Consider the following 16,955-nt stretch of genomic DNA (forward strand, 5'->3'; position numbering starts at 1 on the left):
AGCCGACACGCGCGCGCCCCTGCCGCGCCACAGGCCGCCGAACTTGGGGGTCCCAGCCCTGCGGGCCACCTTGGCCCCGCATCCTGAGCCCTGTGTCTGTTTTGTGCACTGCCAGATCCTGTTACACTTTCATCTCTTTCTGTCCGCTTCTGTATTTCTTCTTTATGCCATATTGCTTTTTTTAATCCTTGGTCACCCCTGTCACTGACCCTGGAGTGTCATTTTAATACTGCGCTTGGGAAACAACTAACAACCCCTTTAAAAACTGTCCGTGCTGTTCCAAGCGATTATTACCCATGTGGTTCAAAGGATGTGATGTGTCTGGATTTATGTCACAACAAGCTGTTTTATAACTGGTTTATGGCTTTTTTTTTTTAAACCACATCTGCACCTGATGAATTTCAATGTGGGATTTGAAGGCAAAAGAATCAGACCCAGTTGAGCTCTGCTCACAGGTAGTGGCCTAGACAGCCATTTATCTGTGCTGTTCTTATCTATGGAATGGGACACTAAGTACTGTAAGTGATGTAGGATTTCAAGGGTTAAAATCACAGGTGATGCATAGGTCATTTGAGTAGTTGGAAGTTCCTAAGAAGGTTGCAGAACTTTAGCTCAGAAGAGGAGGTTGAGAAGAATGGAGCAAGAGCTAAAGTCATGATAAGAGAGAGGAATGGAACAAGAGCGGAGATCTCAACCTAGGAAGTTTGAGATAAGGTCGAACAGGTGTGGTGTGGCAGGGTTTGAAAGCCAGGAGGAAGCCTGGAGTTCATCCAGTCAGTCCTCAGTAGAGAGTGACACATAATAGCCCCCAAAGGTCTCGACCCAATCTAGATAAGGGGTAGGCACTAATTCATATTTAAACAGCCTTGGATAAGATCATTGTTATTTGCCTCCTACATATCAAACCAAGATGATCTCCTTTTCTTCCAGATAAAGGTCTCCTTTCCCCTCCTTGAAGAATTGGTAAGATTTTAGAGGTGAAGGGATCTTCAGCTGTGCAATTTGCTGTCACCCAGGCACAACCGGAAGTTAAGAGCAGTAGGGTTCCACACCAGCTTTGAAGTCCTGTCCTTTGAACTTTGCCCTGACCCAGTTATTTGCTGGAGTTGGGATCGCCATTGAAGAGTGTTTACATTCATTAGACAGGAAGCCCACTGGTGATTTCTCAACCATAAATTGAAAGCATAACATGGGGCAAGCTGTTAAATGGAGCTGGGGCTGGAATTAGGACCTGACGTTTGTCTTTTGTGCGTCTTGATATAATCAGATACTGCCTGGCACTCCAGGTACCTAGCTGACCAGGAAGATGTTTTCTCTGTACCTACATTTCTTCTCTCGGTACTGACAGTCTTCAAGGTAATAAACACTGTAACGCCTCTGCACACACCTGAGAGCCCATGGCTATTCTACCCTTCCCGTATTTCCTTTCTATCTCAAATAATATACCATCACCTTCCATAACTCACAGTATTTCTTGTTTTTATTTATTTGGGGGGGGCTTTTTAATAGATTCTCACTATGTAGTTTGGCTGGCCTCAGGGATCCTCCTGTCTCAGCCTCTGGAATGCTGGCATTACAGGCATGTACCACCGTGACCAGTTAGTAGTTCTTTTCTTTAGATCAGTTTGAGGTTTCCTGTTGCCTCGTATCAGTTTCAGCCCCTTTTCCTCCCCAGTGTCAGGGATTGAACCCAGGTCCTCACACCTGCTAGTCCAGTACTGTACCACTAAGCCAAACCTCCAGCCCAGAGCAGGGTCTTTTCTGTAGATGTGTGGGACTATATTTCTAAACATGGGCTAAATACATACACGTAAATTTGAATTGATAAGCATACCAGGTACATGGAGGGGTCCACTTCCCTGCTGGGTGTGGGAACCTGCCCCAGAAACCAGGAGTCATTCCTGTGTTGTTCCCGGTCCCTGAGGGAAGTTCTTGGGGAACTGGGAACCTGGAGGAAACCCTGACAGAGCTGCCCGGAAGGACGGTAGTCCAAAATTTCTTTTTTGTTTGTTTGTGTCTTAAAATATTTTGTTGGGCTGGGGATTTAGCTCAGTGGTTCCACTGCCTGCCTTGCAAGTGCAAGGACCAGAGTTCGATCCCTGGTACCAAAAAAATAAAATACTTTATTGTAATTGTTTTGATAAAACCAGGTACTTGCAGAAAACAAATTCAAGTGAACCCTATCTACTTAATACATAGTATTTTAAAGTTTCCCGCCCCACCCTGGAGAGATGTCCTGTGTTCAGCAAGATCCATGGTAACCTAGGGCTGGGGATTTAGCTCAGTGGTTTTGCCCTCTGCCTTGCAAGCACAAGAGCCTGAGTTCAATCCCCGATACCAAAACAAACAAAAAGAGCGAAGTGCCTTTCTTGGTTTCTTATATCAGTATGCTGTTGTTGTTTTGTTTTGGTTTGGTTTGGTTTCTTTTGCAGCCTGACAATGGAGCCAGGGCCTCCAGTGCACTGAGACCACCCTGCCACTGAGCTGTACCCCGGCCTCCTGGAGTCAGTGAATGGGAGGGGCAGGACATGGGGGTTGAAGTCAGCATAGAAAAGGCAGAGGCCAGTGAGGACAAATGGCCATCTGAGTAGGAAGTTAGGAGGCCAAGAGGAGGAAGAAGGAAGGTCACATGTGGCACTTCAGGAATGCAAAATGAGTTGGAAGGAGATTCTGTGAGCACTTTCCCCTACACTGCCCCTGATCCGGACAAGCCCCGGGTTCAGCCTGTGGCCTCCCTGATACTCCTTACATTGGTCACCAAGTCCCATCTGTATGACCTCCAAAGGTGTCACATGCTTCTCCCCTTGCATTCACCACAGCTACCTGCCATCTGTCATGACCCATGCAGGCGGCCTCCTGACTGCTCTTCTTGCCCAGAAGCAGCCGATCCTGTGCCAGCGCCTGCTGCCCCCTGATCTCTTGCCTGCCCTTCCTCCCTGCAGGGCACAGTCACATGGTTTTACTGAGTCCAGGTTTTGGAGGCTCCTTCCAGAGGTGCTTTCTAGGTTCTTTCTGTCCTGAATAAAGAACTGGTCAAGACAAATACAAAGGGAAGCAAGGTCTTACATTTAATAAAGGTAGGAAAAGAAAGGAGCTCAGGCCAACTGAACGTAGGAAAACGGTCCACTGTGCAGGGCGGGAGCACAGCAGCGGGTCTCTTGTAGCCCCCACCCCGCTCCTCAGGCTGACATCAGCTCCAGGCCTTCTATCAGAAACCTGCTCCAGCTCTCTAGCACTCTCACTGGCTCCACTTACAGGGATTTGGGAACTATTTGACGCATGCATCCTGGAACTCATAACAGCCCTCCTGCTCAGCTGGTTTGCCCGCCCTAATCTCCTACCCCTGGTCCTTCTTCCTCTGGCTCTTCTTTCAGGACTCTTACTGCATTTGTGCCACCTCCTCACACTGACTGAAATTTCCCTCCAAGACTGCGTTGTAACTACAATTAATTATGTATTTGCAGGTGAGGGCAATTGTCCCATCAGTTTTGTTCACGGTGTACCCAGTTGAACAGTTACAGAAAGACTTAGATTTTTTTTTTCAAAATTTTTTATTGAGTAAGTGAATCTGTAGATGGAATAATGAAATGTTAAAAAAAAAAAATGATTCCCTGCTGCCTGGGTCAAGAAGAGGGTCAGGTGAGTGCCAGGTAATGCTCTGATTTGAGATTTACTTTGGGTTGCAAGGGCATTTCCAAGTATGCGGGGAGTTGGGAAGTCTGGTTTTGAACTCAGGCAGAAGTGGGGCCAAGATGCACTTTTAGGGAGCTGGGCGTGGTGGTGTTCGTCTATAATCCAGATACTCAGGAGGCTGAGGCAGGAGCATCATAGTGAGTTTGAGTTCAGCCTTGACTACATGGTGAGTTGAAGGTGAGCCTGAACAACATAGCAAGACTTTGTCTTTTAAAAGAAATGCAGTGTTAGGAGCTCGTATTGGTGTCGTAATCAGGGAGGAAACTAAACACCGTGAAAAAGCTTATACAGAGAAGAAAATCTGATTCATGTGTATATGTGGTGCCAAAGTAAGCACTAGCATCTAATCTATTATGTTGATGTTGCTACCTTTTGTTTTGTTTGTTTTTTGAGACAGGGTCTGGCTGTGTAGTTCGGGGTAGCCCTCAACTCACTATATAGCCCAGGCTGGCCTTGAACTTAGGCCAATTCTCCTATCTCAGCCTCCTGAGTGCTGTAGGGTCATAGGTGTGCACCACCGCACCCCGGGTTCTGCTACCCCTTATTGATAACAGTAGCTGGCATTTTTGCTCATTAAGGATTTGCTTAATCATTTTTCTAAATAAATGCTCCACAGGCAGTTCCTTGCCCAAACATGCTAGTTACTAATAAGATAATTACAGTGCTTATTATCTCCCGTATAGAGAAGGAAATTAGGTATTACAGAGGTTAAGCACCTTGCCTGAAGTCACGCTCACTTCTCCCAGGCTCTGCAGCCATCACGGGGAGCTGGGAAGAGTGAAAGTATGGAGTGAAGAGATAACCACCCCTGACAGCCCTTCCCCTTCACTCTTCTGGCTACCCCAAAACGTAATGAGCCAGGCCAAACGGCCTGCTGCACTGCTGAGCAAACGCTTCTGGTCTTGGCTGTGCCCAAGGTTTAGAATTGACATCACCGATGTCAGCCATCTTGGAAGTCAGAGGAGAGCTTGCAGCTTAGGCCTGGGTGGACCAGTGTCACCACTGGCTTTGCAGGAAAAAATCCATCATTCAACTCAGAAAACTTTTTTCAGGTGGCCCTGAAATCGAAACATAAAGAAATCAAAGCTAGGGCCAGGGATTTAGCTCAGTGGTGCCGCTGCCTGCCTCACAAGCGCAAGGTCCCTAGTTGGATCCCCAATAGCAAAAACAAAACAAAAAAAAGAGACTGAAACTTAGCATGGAAGTTAAATAGTGTTAACAAATGGGACTTCTGACTGTGATAAAAAGCAGGATCCAAAAACTTCAGCTATAAAATAGAAGGACTGTCCTAGATGGTTTTTGAGTGCCCTTTCCAATTCCTTTTTTTTTTTTGTATTGGGGCTCAAACTCTAGACATTGCATTTGCAAGGTAGGCAGCAGTGCCACTGAGCTAAATCCCTGGCCCAGGTGCTTCCAGTGCTAAAGATCTCGGTGTTCTACTTTATAGCCACAAATTTTATCATCATATGAAGCTTCTTGTTTGGGAATTTCTTTTAAATGTAACTTTCCAACTAGTTTTTGTATATCTTGATCATACATTAAAGAAAAAATACTTCATATTTTAGATTTTTACAGAAGCATACGTAAATGGGGACTGGGAGATTATGTGCATGGCCACTGGCTTGAAAGCACTCCTTGGCAGCCCCTTCCAGCAGTGGGGTTTCAGTCTTTAGGGGCAAAAAGTGGCTTTGCAGCTGGGCCTTGGGGGATGGGAGGATTCTGGTCGAGGAGAGCCAGAACGTGGGTCTCCAGCTGCAGGTGTAACAGGCACCATATGGAGATCGGGGAGTGTGGGGAAATCAGAGGAACAGCAAACAGCCCTGAAGGAGTCATAGAGAAGCCTGCCAAAAGAAACGGTGAATGAGGGAGGCAGATGTGGTCTTGATGCACAGCCTTCCGCCACCTAACACCCAGGCTAACAGTCAAGCAGTTTATCTGGTAAATAATCTTTAGAATGATGTTGAATTTTTAACAAGCAGCAGTATTTTAAATCTGAATGCAAATTTTATATGAATATTTTAAATCATCTAAGAAATTTCCTACAGTATTTCCAGAGGGCCACGCAGGGTGCCCCTGAAGTTTGAGGCCCTTGGCTCACTGGGTTGCTCCAGGAGCAAGGGGGCCAGCGACCTGCCTTTTCCTGCACCCTGGGGTTACTGCTTTCCAGAGCTCTGCGGGGCTAGTTGGTATGTTTCTTAACTGCTTGATGTCCTGATTGGGTTTGTTTTGGTTACTAGGAATTGAATCCAGGGCCCTCACATTGAGCTGCATTCCTCTCCCTTTTATTTATTTTTGTCCCTGTACTGGGAATCAACTCAGGACCTTGCACTTGCCAGGCTGGTCTCGAACTCACAGTGATCCTCCTGCCTCAGCCTCAGGAGTGCTGGGATTGCAGGCATGTGCCACCATGCCCAGCTTTTTCCCTTTTATTTTTAAACAGGATCTCCATAAATTGCCTTGGCAAGGCTTGACTTTAGAATCTTCCTGCCTCATCCTCTGAGAATGCTGAGATAACAGGCACTCACCACCACACCTGGCTCCAGTTAGATCTAAAACTTGTTGAAATGTCATTTTGCTGTGGTTTTACTAACACTGTCAGGCTCTTTATGGCTTAGTGGTCCCTTTAGTTGATATCTTGCTATCAAAGCTTAGTTATTCAGTCATACTGTCAGGTCATGCTCACCACTGTTACAACTCTCTTCATCCTGCACACACCCTCTGCCTGGCCTTCAGATGGATCAAATACCGAATGCTTGGAGGGCAAGGGGACTGGTAATTCCATCTTTCCTTTCCCTCCTGCATCAGCTGCCTGGAGCAGTAGAACATTCTCCTACCTGGGTGTGGTGGCCACACCTGTGAATCCCAACCCTGGGAGGCTGAGGCTGAAGTGCCCAGCCTGGGCAGCTTAGTGGCTTAGGGAGAGTCAGTCTCAGAATTGTAAAAGGACTGAGGATGTAGCTCCATGAGGAGGCTCTGGGTTCCATCCCCAGTGCCATTAAAGAAAAATCTAATTGAACTTCTTACATTTCTTAATTCAGTTAATTGTGACTTGGCGCTTTAACAAAAATTAGGTGTCCCTGTTGCAGCAGCCAGGGAAAGCAGTTCCAACATCAAAGACTCCGCGAGCACAGTGTTTAAGGCAGGGCCATGTATGCGGGTACGTGGAGGTCTCAGACCGCTTGGAGTTCCATTAGTAGTATAGTACGAGCTTACTAACACCTCCAACCCTTATCTTAATGTGCATAGTCTAAAGGCTGTCACGTGTGTTCATTTCGGAAAGGGGATATGGAAAAGAAGGCACCAGGAAAAGAAAAATAATTTCTGGGTGAGAATTCCTTTGGGCATGCAAGGCACTGATTTTTACACTGAGTTCCTCCTGTCAAGCAGTAGCTGTGAAGACCAGTGAGCCAGTTGACGCCTGGACAGCCTGGCTGAAAGACTCTGGGTGAGGACGGACGGTGAGAGTTAGCACCAGAGGCTTCGGACAGAGACGGCCTTGATTTGCCAGTCCCAGGAGTGTGTGTCAGTGGCTCAAAGATTGGGCCAGTGTTATCAGACGTCGCTTCTATTTGGGGTTCACATGAAATCATCCAGTGGACCATTTAAATGTCTCACTCTACAGGCAAAGTCTTTAAGACTACAAAGCTTTTATCAGTTAAAGATAATTTTCAGTATGAAGTATTCATATTGCTGTGGAATTTTCTTAAAGCCACACATGATCGTGTGTGCTACGCAGAAGTGCATGTGGTGAGGCTGTAATTTTGCAGGCTGTATTCACAGTTAAAAATAGAAGATTTACAGGCTATACATTGTATACAGATCTTGGGGTGCTGGATCCTCAGTGTTACAGTTTTGATCTCCGTATTTATACGCTGCGGTGAGCACTGGCTCATTGCTTGAGAGGTTTCCTCTTGGTGCTGTGACAGCAGCTCCCAACTCAGATGGACTTGGACACCATGCTAGATCACTGCCTATAAATATAAAACTGCTGTTTGTAAGCCAGCAAGCACAGCCAGCTGGACCCATGCCCTTGCAGGTTCCTGTACAGCGCACACTGAGGCCTTAGCTGCCAGGACGCCTGGAAATCCCCACACTTCAGCTAATGGGTGACCTGAGTCCACTCGCTCTTTCTTTCTTTTTCTTTCTTTTTTTTTTTGTACCGGGGATCAAACTCAGGACCTTGCACTTGCAAGGCAGGCATGGTGCCACTGAGTCCACTTTTTAATTCCTCATTTGTCATCAGCTCACAGAATGGGAAATGAATGCAGAGGTGGCAGTGCCCAGATAGCGGGTCTGTCTGCTGGTCTGTCTGGCAGTGTGAGTGAGGTCTGACCCAGCCTCCCTTGCTCACTGGGTGGCGCCCCAGCCCTGCGGTGTCCCTGAGACACAAGCTGCCTCCCCAGTGTGTCCGGTGTGGCTCAGGCATCACCACAGAAGCGGCATGGGCCAGTGCTCAGCCTTGCCATGCAGGTCCACTGCCCCTGGTCGCCATCTCACCAGAAGGTCTAGTCTTTGGGATTGTGGGTTGGGTTCGGTTTTGGTGCTGGCATAGAACACAAGGCCTTGCAGTAGCTCTTGTTTGATATCAGAATGATATAGTTGGTTTCATTTGTTTCTAAAATACATTTTATATTTTCAAAAATTCCGCCGGGCATGGTGGCACACACCTGTAATCCCAGCACTTGGGAGGCTGAGACAGGAGGATCTCTGTGAGTTTGAGACCAGCCTGGGCTACATAGTGAGTTTCAGGTCAGTCTCAACTACATAGTGAGACCCTGTCTGAAAAAACAACAACAACAACAAAACATACCAAGTCAAGTAATTCTGAGATGCTGATGTAGAAAGTAGATCATGTCTGACTGGAATGGGCAGGGTAAGCTTGACTTGATCAAAATGTAAAACTTGTATTTAGTCAAGAGGCTGAGGCAGGAAAATGACAAGTTTGAGCACATCCTGGGCAACTTAATGGTTAGCAAGTCCTTTTCTCTAAACTTTAAAGAAAAAAAAGCCAATCTTTTCTGGCTTTAGGGATTACTTACTCTGGGCACTGCAATGGGAAGACCAGTAGAAAATTTTGGGAAGGAGGTAGTGTATTCGAGGAAGTGCTGGGGAAACTTAATTTGTGACATGGAAGGAGAGGCAGAGGGTCCTGTAATAGATTCATGTATTCAACCCCCAAGGTTGAGGGTTTTTGGGTGTTCGGCTTTTGTTTTGTTGTTGTTGTTTGATATGTGTAGTCCAGGCTGGCCATGAACTTTGTGATCACCCTGCCTCAGCCTCCCAGATGATTGAGATTATAGGCATGTGCCACCAGCCTGGCGACAGCTGACTCTTCAGAAGTTGTTGTTCCTAGCTGGTGTGGTAGTGCACAGCACAGAATACAGCAGTCCGGAGGCTGAGGCAGGAAGATAATAAGTGCAGCTGAGACTGAGTGATATTAGTGAGGCTCTGTCTCAAAATAAAAAATTGAAAAAGGGCTGGGGGTGTGGCCACTCAGTGTGGAGCCCTGAGTTCAGTCCCCAGTATCGGCCAAAAACAATAAAAAATCAAGAAAACCCAACAAAACACAAACCATAGCTTCAACTTAAAAGATGCAGGTTACCTCAGCTCCCCCTCTGCACTGACTCCCCACACCCCCCTTTCCTGTCCCTGAACCCAGCTCTTTCTGTGCTTGATGAAGTCAGTCTTGATGACCATAACTTTTTTTTTTTGGTACTGGGGATCAAACTCTGGGACCTAGCACTTGCAAAGCATGTGGCGGAACCACTGAAGCTACATCCTCAGCCCAATGACTGTGACTTTCCACCACTGAGTGTGAAGAGGTTCATGAGGAGAAAGAGGGGTCTTTGCCCCAGGAGTGTGCTGCAGACCCTGAGCACAGCAATCCCGGTGCCAGGGTCCCAGGTCAGACTGGCTCTCTGCCTCTTCTCTTCACAATGGCTTCCGAGTCCCACCCCTTTCGCCCACATCCCAGCTGGCTCTCCTGGGAGTCACAGTCCTGGCAGAGCCTTTTTGGCCTCAGCCCTCTCCAGGCCTAGTGCAACAAGGTGACCAAGATCCTCCCTCACAAGCACTGCAGCCACACGAGTCCCTGCCAGCTCCCGGCCAGGCCCCTCCGGACCTGATGTGGGAACTGTGCCCCATGCCCAGGAATTCTGGAGGAGCGGAACCTTCAAGCATAGCTTAGTGTGGTGGTGGTGGTGGATGATTATTTTTCAAAACAGTCCATGATCTGTGGGCCCTGAAGCTTATACGTTCTTGGGGACCTTCTTTAAGAAAAAGATGGCTGAGGGCTGGGGATTTAAGCTCAGTGATGCTGCCGCCTTCCTCACAAGCGCAGGGTCCCTAGTTTGATCCCTGGTACCAAGAAGAAAAAAAAAAAGAGGGCTGAGATAGCTCAGGATGGCGCCCTGGGTTCAGTCCAAAGCACTGGAAGAAATAATACAGAAATATCTTCTGCGAGTTTTACAAAAAGATCTAGCCAGCTCACATCCCTACCCACAGGGCCTAGATGGGAGGAGAAACAGGCTTTGTAGCTGCCCGGCACGTGTGCCTCTTCCCAGGGACCTCTGGGGCGTACTGTGCCTGCGTTGCTTTAAGGCTCCCTCACCCCCAGCCTCCCTCACCCTGAGGCTCAGTTGTTCCCCCAAGAGTTGCATCTTAAAAGAAGTGAAAAGATGAGCAGATCTTGAAAAGTTTAGACATGTCTATATAAAATATGACCATGGGGGTTACTCTCCAAGCCCCCAGGGACAGCCTAAACTGCAGCCCATATACCAAGCTGTACATGTGTGGGTTTTCCTGCACATACACCTAGGATAACGCTAATAAAAGTTAAAATGCAGACACTTTCCCACAGTGCCTTGATAGACGGTAACCTTTCTGCTTGAAAGACGCTCTTCGCAGCCTACCTGTCCTCCAGCCAGCTGCCACACCAGCATTGCTCCTCCTGTACTTCTCCCCTCCACCACTGACCCCAGGACCTTTGCACCAAGCCACATCCCCAGTCCTTTTGTACTTTGCCTCCTGAAACAGGGTCTCACTAAGTTACTAGGCTGCCCAGGCTGAGGTGAACTTGTGATCCTTCTGCCTCAGCCTTCCAGAATATTGGGGTTATAGGTGTGTGCCACTGTGCCCAAATGGGGTCCATAATTAAGTAAAATTAAGGGCACTTGAAAATAAGCCCTGAGACACTGACTGCTCCAGATGACTGCCACAGGCCATCAGATAGCCATCTGAGTGACCAGTGGGTGGTGGACACCCCAGGTAAGGGGTGACTTACATCCTGGGCTGATGGTGCCCTTCCTCACTTTCCTCAGAATGGTGTACTGTCTAAAACTTAGCAATCGTTTGTTCTCAAATTTGCCGTTCAGTACTCGTGTGTGGCTCTTGACCACAGGTGCTGAAACCCAGGGTTACAAACGTCAGACAGGGCACCGCTGTGTGTGATGCGGTCCTGTGTACTTTCCATGTCAGTCTGCATGGCAGCCCTGCAGGATGATTCCCTATCCCGCAGACAGGCAGCGGGCCTGAGAATGGAGGTGACCTGCCCCGGCTTTGTGCTAAATCCCTAAACCCCAGATTGTCTGACTCGAAACCACGACCCACGTCCTCATTTGACCTCATTTCCAGGGGCGCGGGGTGTGAGGAAATGCCCTGAGTGCCACCGCGGGTGTCGTTGGCATCTTTTCCTGCAGACCGGTACTCATCTCCAAGCCTCTGGGAGCAGTGTGAGCGAGCACCTGTGGTCCCTGCCCCTCTGAAGGAAATGCTCTGCGCCTCGTTTGCAGTTGACATCCAGCTCACAGCAGAGGTCTGGTCCATCCCAAGCGCAGCGGTGCGGTTGACATTGATTCCTTCACTCTATAAATGGGCACAGAATATTTTGGGGGGGGGACACAGAGTCACCATTCCAACAAGCCAAGGTGGCTTGGAGAGAATTGTGGACTCGGCGCCGGGCGGAGGCCTGGCTGGCAACGCCTTTCCATCAGCCTGTGGGCCAATGCCTGGGTGACATCCCCACCTGTCAGCCAACGCGGGGTTGGGTCCCTGCACAAGACGGGAAGCGAGTGCAGAGCGGGACTGTTGGGTTGGGTTGAGCGACTGAAAAATATTTGTGACCGTGCATAATGATACCTTTTCTTTGTTTTTCACAAGTAACAACACCCGCCCACTGTCTGGTCTCTAACATGTTACCTCTAAGCCAGGCATGGTGGGGCACATCTGTAATCTGTGAGGCTGAGGCAGGAGGATCGAAAGTTCAAGCCCAGCCTGGGCAATTTAGCATTTTAACAAGACACTGTCTCAAAGTTAGTAACAATAATTATAGTAATAATACTAATAACAATGAAAATGACTGGGACTGTAGCTTGCCATGAAATCCTGGGATCAGTAACCAGTATCACCAAAGAAAAAGTTAAGATTGAAAAAAATAAATGCATAAAATGTTCCTTCTAAAAGATGACAGGAAACTAGAAAGGAGCCAGGCAGTGGGTAATGAGAGTGAGAATAATCATAAACGCTGTTCTGTGCACCTGACCACCCGCCAGCGCCTGCCTCATCACCCTGTGCTTCTTCTCCGCCTGGCTGGAAAAGTCCCCTCTGGGAGTGTGGGGTTCATTTCCGGCACCACAGAAAAAAAAATAAATAAAATGTCCCTCTGTTCTCGCTCATCCCAGACACCCTGGGTGCTTGTTTTAGTTTCCTTGAACCCCAGGTTGCAGTTGTCACAATGCTTGAGACACCCACTTGCACAGGGCTTTCAGGAACAGGCTGCTGCCATCCTGCCACAGTGCAGGGAGGGGTGAGTCCCAGGAGTTTGACGATGACAGGACCAGAGACAGCACCTGAGTTTAGCTTTCAAGTGAAGTGTTTTGTTGGGAGGGGAGGGGTGTCTTACCTTGAGTTTCTGGGCCCCAGCCATCCTCCTGCCTCGGCCTCAGGTCGCTGAGACTACAGCCATACCCCACCATCCCCATTTCAAAAGGAAACTTTCAAATGTTCCCAGATAAGATGCACAAGCATTAAATGGGTGTGAAAAAGTACACGAACACAGATCGTTACCCAGAAACCAGACAGTCACACAGCTTGTTATCAGGGTTCTCCTCCCAGGTCACCCATGCCAGGCATGTGGCAGAGTTCAGAATGGAAACCAGTCTGTTCTGGTAGCCCTGGGTGCATCAGTTCTCCCTGAGGGCCTGAGTTATCCACAGAGTCAGTGATGTCTAAGATTCTTCACTTCTAAGAATTGGTGTACTCATGAGCCACTCAGCATGTGACTCCGCCGGAGACAGGCAGAGGTCTGGGTGTGGTGCAGGGTTGGCACCCTGCCCTCCCTTTCTCTGGTGAGCAGAAAGGGCCCGCTCTGAACAAGCATGGGCAGCAGCAGCCCATCACGAGTGGACTCTGCCTGGTCTGGCTCCCTTCGCTGCCAGTTCACCAGCAAAAGAATTTCCATTTCGGTGAAAGGAGGGGAAAAAATGAGACATCCTCAAAGTAGCAATAATGTTTAGCACAGTGGTACACGCCTATAATCCCAGGGATACAGGAAATAATTCCAGAGATGAAATATGTAATATTCTGTCTCCCAGCCTGTTCGCTGTGTGATCCGCAGAGCTCGTGTTCTCCAGAAATGGAAGAGTGAGTCCTGGAGACAGCGGAGGTTGAGTGGGAAGTTAATTTATTGGTAGGAAAGCTGCTGAGGGGTAGGAGGGGTCCCGTGTGGGGAGCCGGGGAGTTTATAGGGTGAAACCCAAGTGGGTACAGCGTGGGCCACAGCCGTGAGCATCCAGTAAGGTGACAAACAGTCCTTAGGTGACGGTGTCCAATGGGGAAGCAAGTCACGTAGGGAGCGTGGACGGAAATAAGACTCTCTCCCAGGATGCGGAAGTCCAAAGGCACTGCTCACCACTGGGGTGGCCGAAGTCTGTCTAGGCTTCCTTAGCCCCAGTGATTGCTCTCTGAGGAAGCGTGCAGGTCTGGTCAGCTTGTCTTTATCCTGAGGCCTGGTTTCCAGCCAATGTTTTCTCCGGGGCAGCTGTGCTGTGTGTGTGTCTCCTTCATCCTAAGCCTTAAGCACCCGGCCCTAACTGATCAATCCCCTCTGATATTCCTACCTGACTAATCCATCTATAATCCCAGCACTTGGGAAGCTGAGGCAGGAGGATCCCTGTGAGTTCTGAGCCAGCCTGGGCTACATAGTGAGACCCTGTCTCAAAAAAAACCTGAAATCAGCCATATTTGAAAGCAGTCCTTGTCCTATTTATATATTTATTTATTTATTTATTTGGTGCCAGGGATCGAACTCAGGACCTTGCACTTGCAAGGCAGGCAGCAGAACCCCTGAGCTAAATCCCCAGCTCGAAAGCAGTCCTTTTTAAAATACTGTTTATTTATTGATGTGCCGGGGAACAAAAACCCAGGACCTTGCATGGCCAGGCAAGAGCTCTGGATCCCCACCTCTTTCCGTCTGTTTCCTGGCTGTGACATGACTGGAAGAGCAGGCAACTAAGCCACTCCTGGTTGCATACGCTTATAATCCCCACAGGCTGGGAGGCTGAGGCAGGGAGACTGTAAATTGAAGCCCAGCCTGGACAACTGAGTGAGCTGGCAAGACCTGTTGGGGAATGAAAAAGGAGCTGGGGTGGAGCTCAGTGCAGAGGCCCTCAGTTCAGTCTCTAGACCCAGAACAGGAAGAGCAGGTGTCTCTACCCAGAGTCCTATGTGTGACCATCCAGTGCGGTCCAGAGCAAGTGACCACAGCACTGTCTAGAGAAGTTTCCGTGTTTGTTTTTTTTTTTTTTTTGGAGTGCAGGCCGGTCTTGAACTCACAGGCTGGCTGCCAACTTGTATCGATCCTCCTGTCTCAGCCTCTCAAGTGCTGGGATCACAGGTGCGCCCCCACTTTCCTGGGAAAGAGCTGGCTCTAGCTCAAGCCCTGGTGGTGGGCTCTTTCCCTCCAGTCCCTTTAAGCCTGCCTTTGCCCTGCTGCTGTCCTTCCAAGCCGTGGCCCTGACCCCGGACTGGGAACATGGCCAGGTCCTTTCCAGCAGTGTCCTCGTCTGCCCCTGGCTGCAGTCTCAGGGAGGAGCCCTTTCTCAGGTACTCAGGCTCAAAAAGAGAACTCCGTGGGACACACATGGAGAGAGCCACTGACACTCCCAACCAGGCCGGTGGAGGCGTGGCCACTGTCACCCACCCATCTGGGCTCTGCACCCCATGGACCAGTTCGCAGCGCCTATCCTGGGACAGTCTTCTTGGCAGCTGACCTTATAGAGCATCTTTCCCACCTGCAGTCTTACCTTCTCCCAGCCGCTCCAGTTTTGTCTCAGTCTTATTGCTTCTGCTGTTGTAAGCACCATACTTGAGCCCTGCCTGCGCAGCTGTCTCCTGAGATCTTCTTCCTGGGCATCAGCTCTGCCCACCACCAGAACCAGCCAGTCTAGTCCTGAGGGAGTCCATGGAGCCAGGCGACTCAGCGCCCAGAGGAGAGGCCTCCTGTGCTTCAGGGTGTAGGCTGTGGGAGGATCCGGGGCAGATGGAGCCCAGGGGAACCACCTATGGATTTCCCAGACACCATGCTGAGCGTCGTGTCTGTGGCCAGGTCCTCCCTTCCCAGTTCCCTCATAATCATTCTTTCAGCAAGCACAGGGTGGTGTGAGGGGTCCAGGGTATAGAAATTCCAGGAGTCCCCACAGATTAAAGCAAGATGAGCAGCACATTATCTAGCATCAGTGTCAGCAATCTTGGTCTCATCTGTCCATTTTAAAAGTAGAGTTCAACCCGCTGGGGATTTAGCTCAGTGGCACTGCACCTGCCTAGAAAGTGTAAGGTCCTGAGTTCGAACTTGTGGTATGGGGGGAGAAATAAATAAAAGTAAAAGTAGAGTTTAAGCTGGGTGTGGTGGCACATGTCTGTAACCCCAGCCCAGCCCAGGCAACTTTAGCATTAGCAATTTAGTGAGAACACATCTAAAAATTTTTAGGGCCGGGGATTTAGCTCAGTGGTTCTGTCGCCTGCCTTGCAAGCACAATGACCCAAGTTTGATCCCTGGTACCAAAAAATAATAATAACAAAAAGTAGAGAAAAAGAATTAGACCTTCCTAGCCAGGGATTTAGCTCAGTGGTTCGGTGGCCTGCCTTGCAAGCGCAAGGACCCGAGTTCAATCCCCAATACCAAAAAAACCCCCAAGAATTAGATCTTCCTGTTCCCTTCAGCACTGGCAGTCAAACCCGAGGCCTCGGGCATGCCGGATGAGCGGTCCGCCCGAGCCACGGCCCTCACCGGTTAGACTTGCCGCTTGCATCTGACAAAGGACAGAGCTGCAACAGACTTAGTAGGCTCGGGCTACCAGAACCGACCCAAGCCTGGCGCCTTTTTGCAGGCTCTTGACCCCGAGCCAGGTCCCTACCACGGCCCAGCTTTAGTTCTGACTCCAGGGTCCACAGCGCCACACACAGGGCAGTGCAGGAGGCCGCCTGAGGGGCGTGGATGGGGCGGGGCCGCTCAGGAAGAGCCGCTGCTCAGTCTGGGTGCCGGCTCCTTTCGGGGAAGGTTAGATGGGATTCAGCTGGGCTGTTGAGGAACTTTGACTTGTGGGAAGGTTAGGTAAACAGCTCACTTCCGCTGCTGGCATGGAACTTTAGTGTGTGTGACTCCATTTTTATTTTTAGCCTGGTCTGCTGAGGCCCAGCAGGAACCAAGTCCCAAACAATGGCCTCTTGTAATACTTATGTAATGTAATGGACGGTGGCACATATTCACCATATGTTTTGGGGTTTTCTGTTTGTTTATTTTTTGAGACAGGTTTTCACTTTATAGTTCAGGCTGGCCTTGAACTCACTATGTAGGATTACAGATGTGCACCACCTCACCTGGCTCATCATATATACTTTAAATCACATCTTCAGTAGAGGTAACATACACATCATTTGCTATTGTTTGAGGTTATAATTTTGTGTGTGTGTGTTTGAGACAGGGTTTCACTATATAGTTGAGGCTAGCCTCAAATTCACTGTGTAGCTCAAGCGGGCCTTGAACTCATGATCCTCCTGTCTTAGCCTCCCAAGTAAGTTTATAAATTTTACATGCTAATTTTAAAATGTGAGAGAAGCCAGGTATATTGGTGAACTCCTGTGATCAGAGTACTCAGGAGGCTGAGGCAGGAGGATCACCTGGGCTACATAGCAAGACTCTAACTCAAGGGGCTGGGGATTTAGCTTAGCAGTTCGGTGGATTGCCTTGCAAGCACAAACCCAAGTTC

The 16,955-nt window shown here is 49.0% G+C and overlaps 1 protein-coding gene across 1 annotated transcript in view; it reads left to right on the forward strand.

Moving 5' to 3' along the window:
• Positions 1-15,938: 15,938 nt before the first annotated feature.
• Positions 15,939-16,955, forward strand: part of Lpcat3 (lysophosphatidylcholine acyltransferase 3) — an 11,360-nt gene continuing 10,343 nt past the window's right edge. Inside the window, exon 1 of the mRNA XM_033765948.1 lies at positions 15,939-15,978. Coding sequence (XP_033621839.1) covers positions 15,939-15,978 — 40 coding nt within the window. The remainder of the gene's footprint in view (positions 15,979-16,955) is intronic.

The sequence above is a fragment of the Fukomys damarensis genome, unplaced genomic scaffold (assembly GCF_012274545.1).
Source record: "Fukomys damarensis isolate Sample0158 unplaced genomic scaffold, DMR_v1.0_HiC HiC_scaffold_19, whole genome shotgun sequence".
Classification (NCBI taxonomy): Eukaryota; Metazoa; Chordata; class Mammalia; order Rodentia; family Bathyergidae; genus Fukomys; species Fukomys damarensis.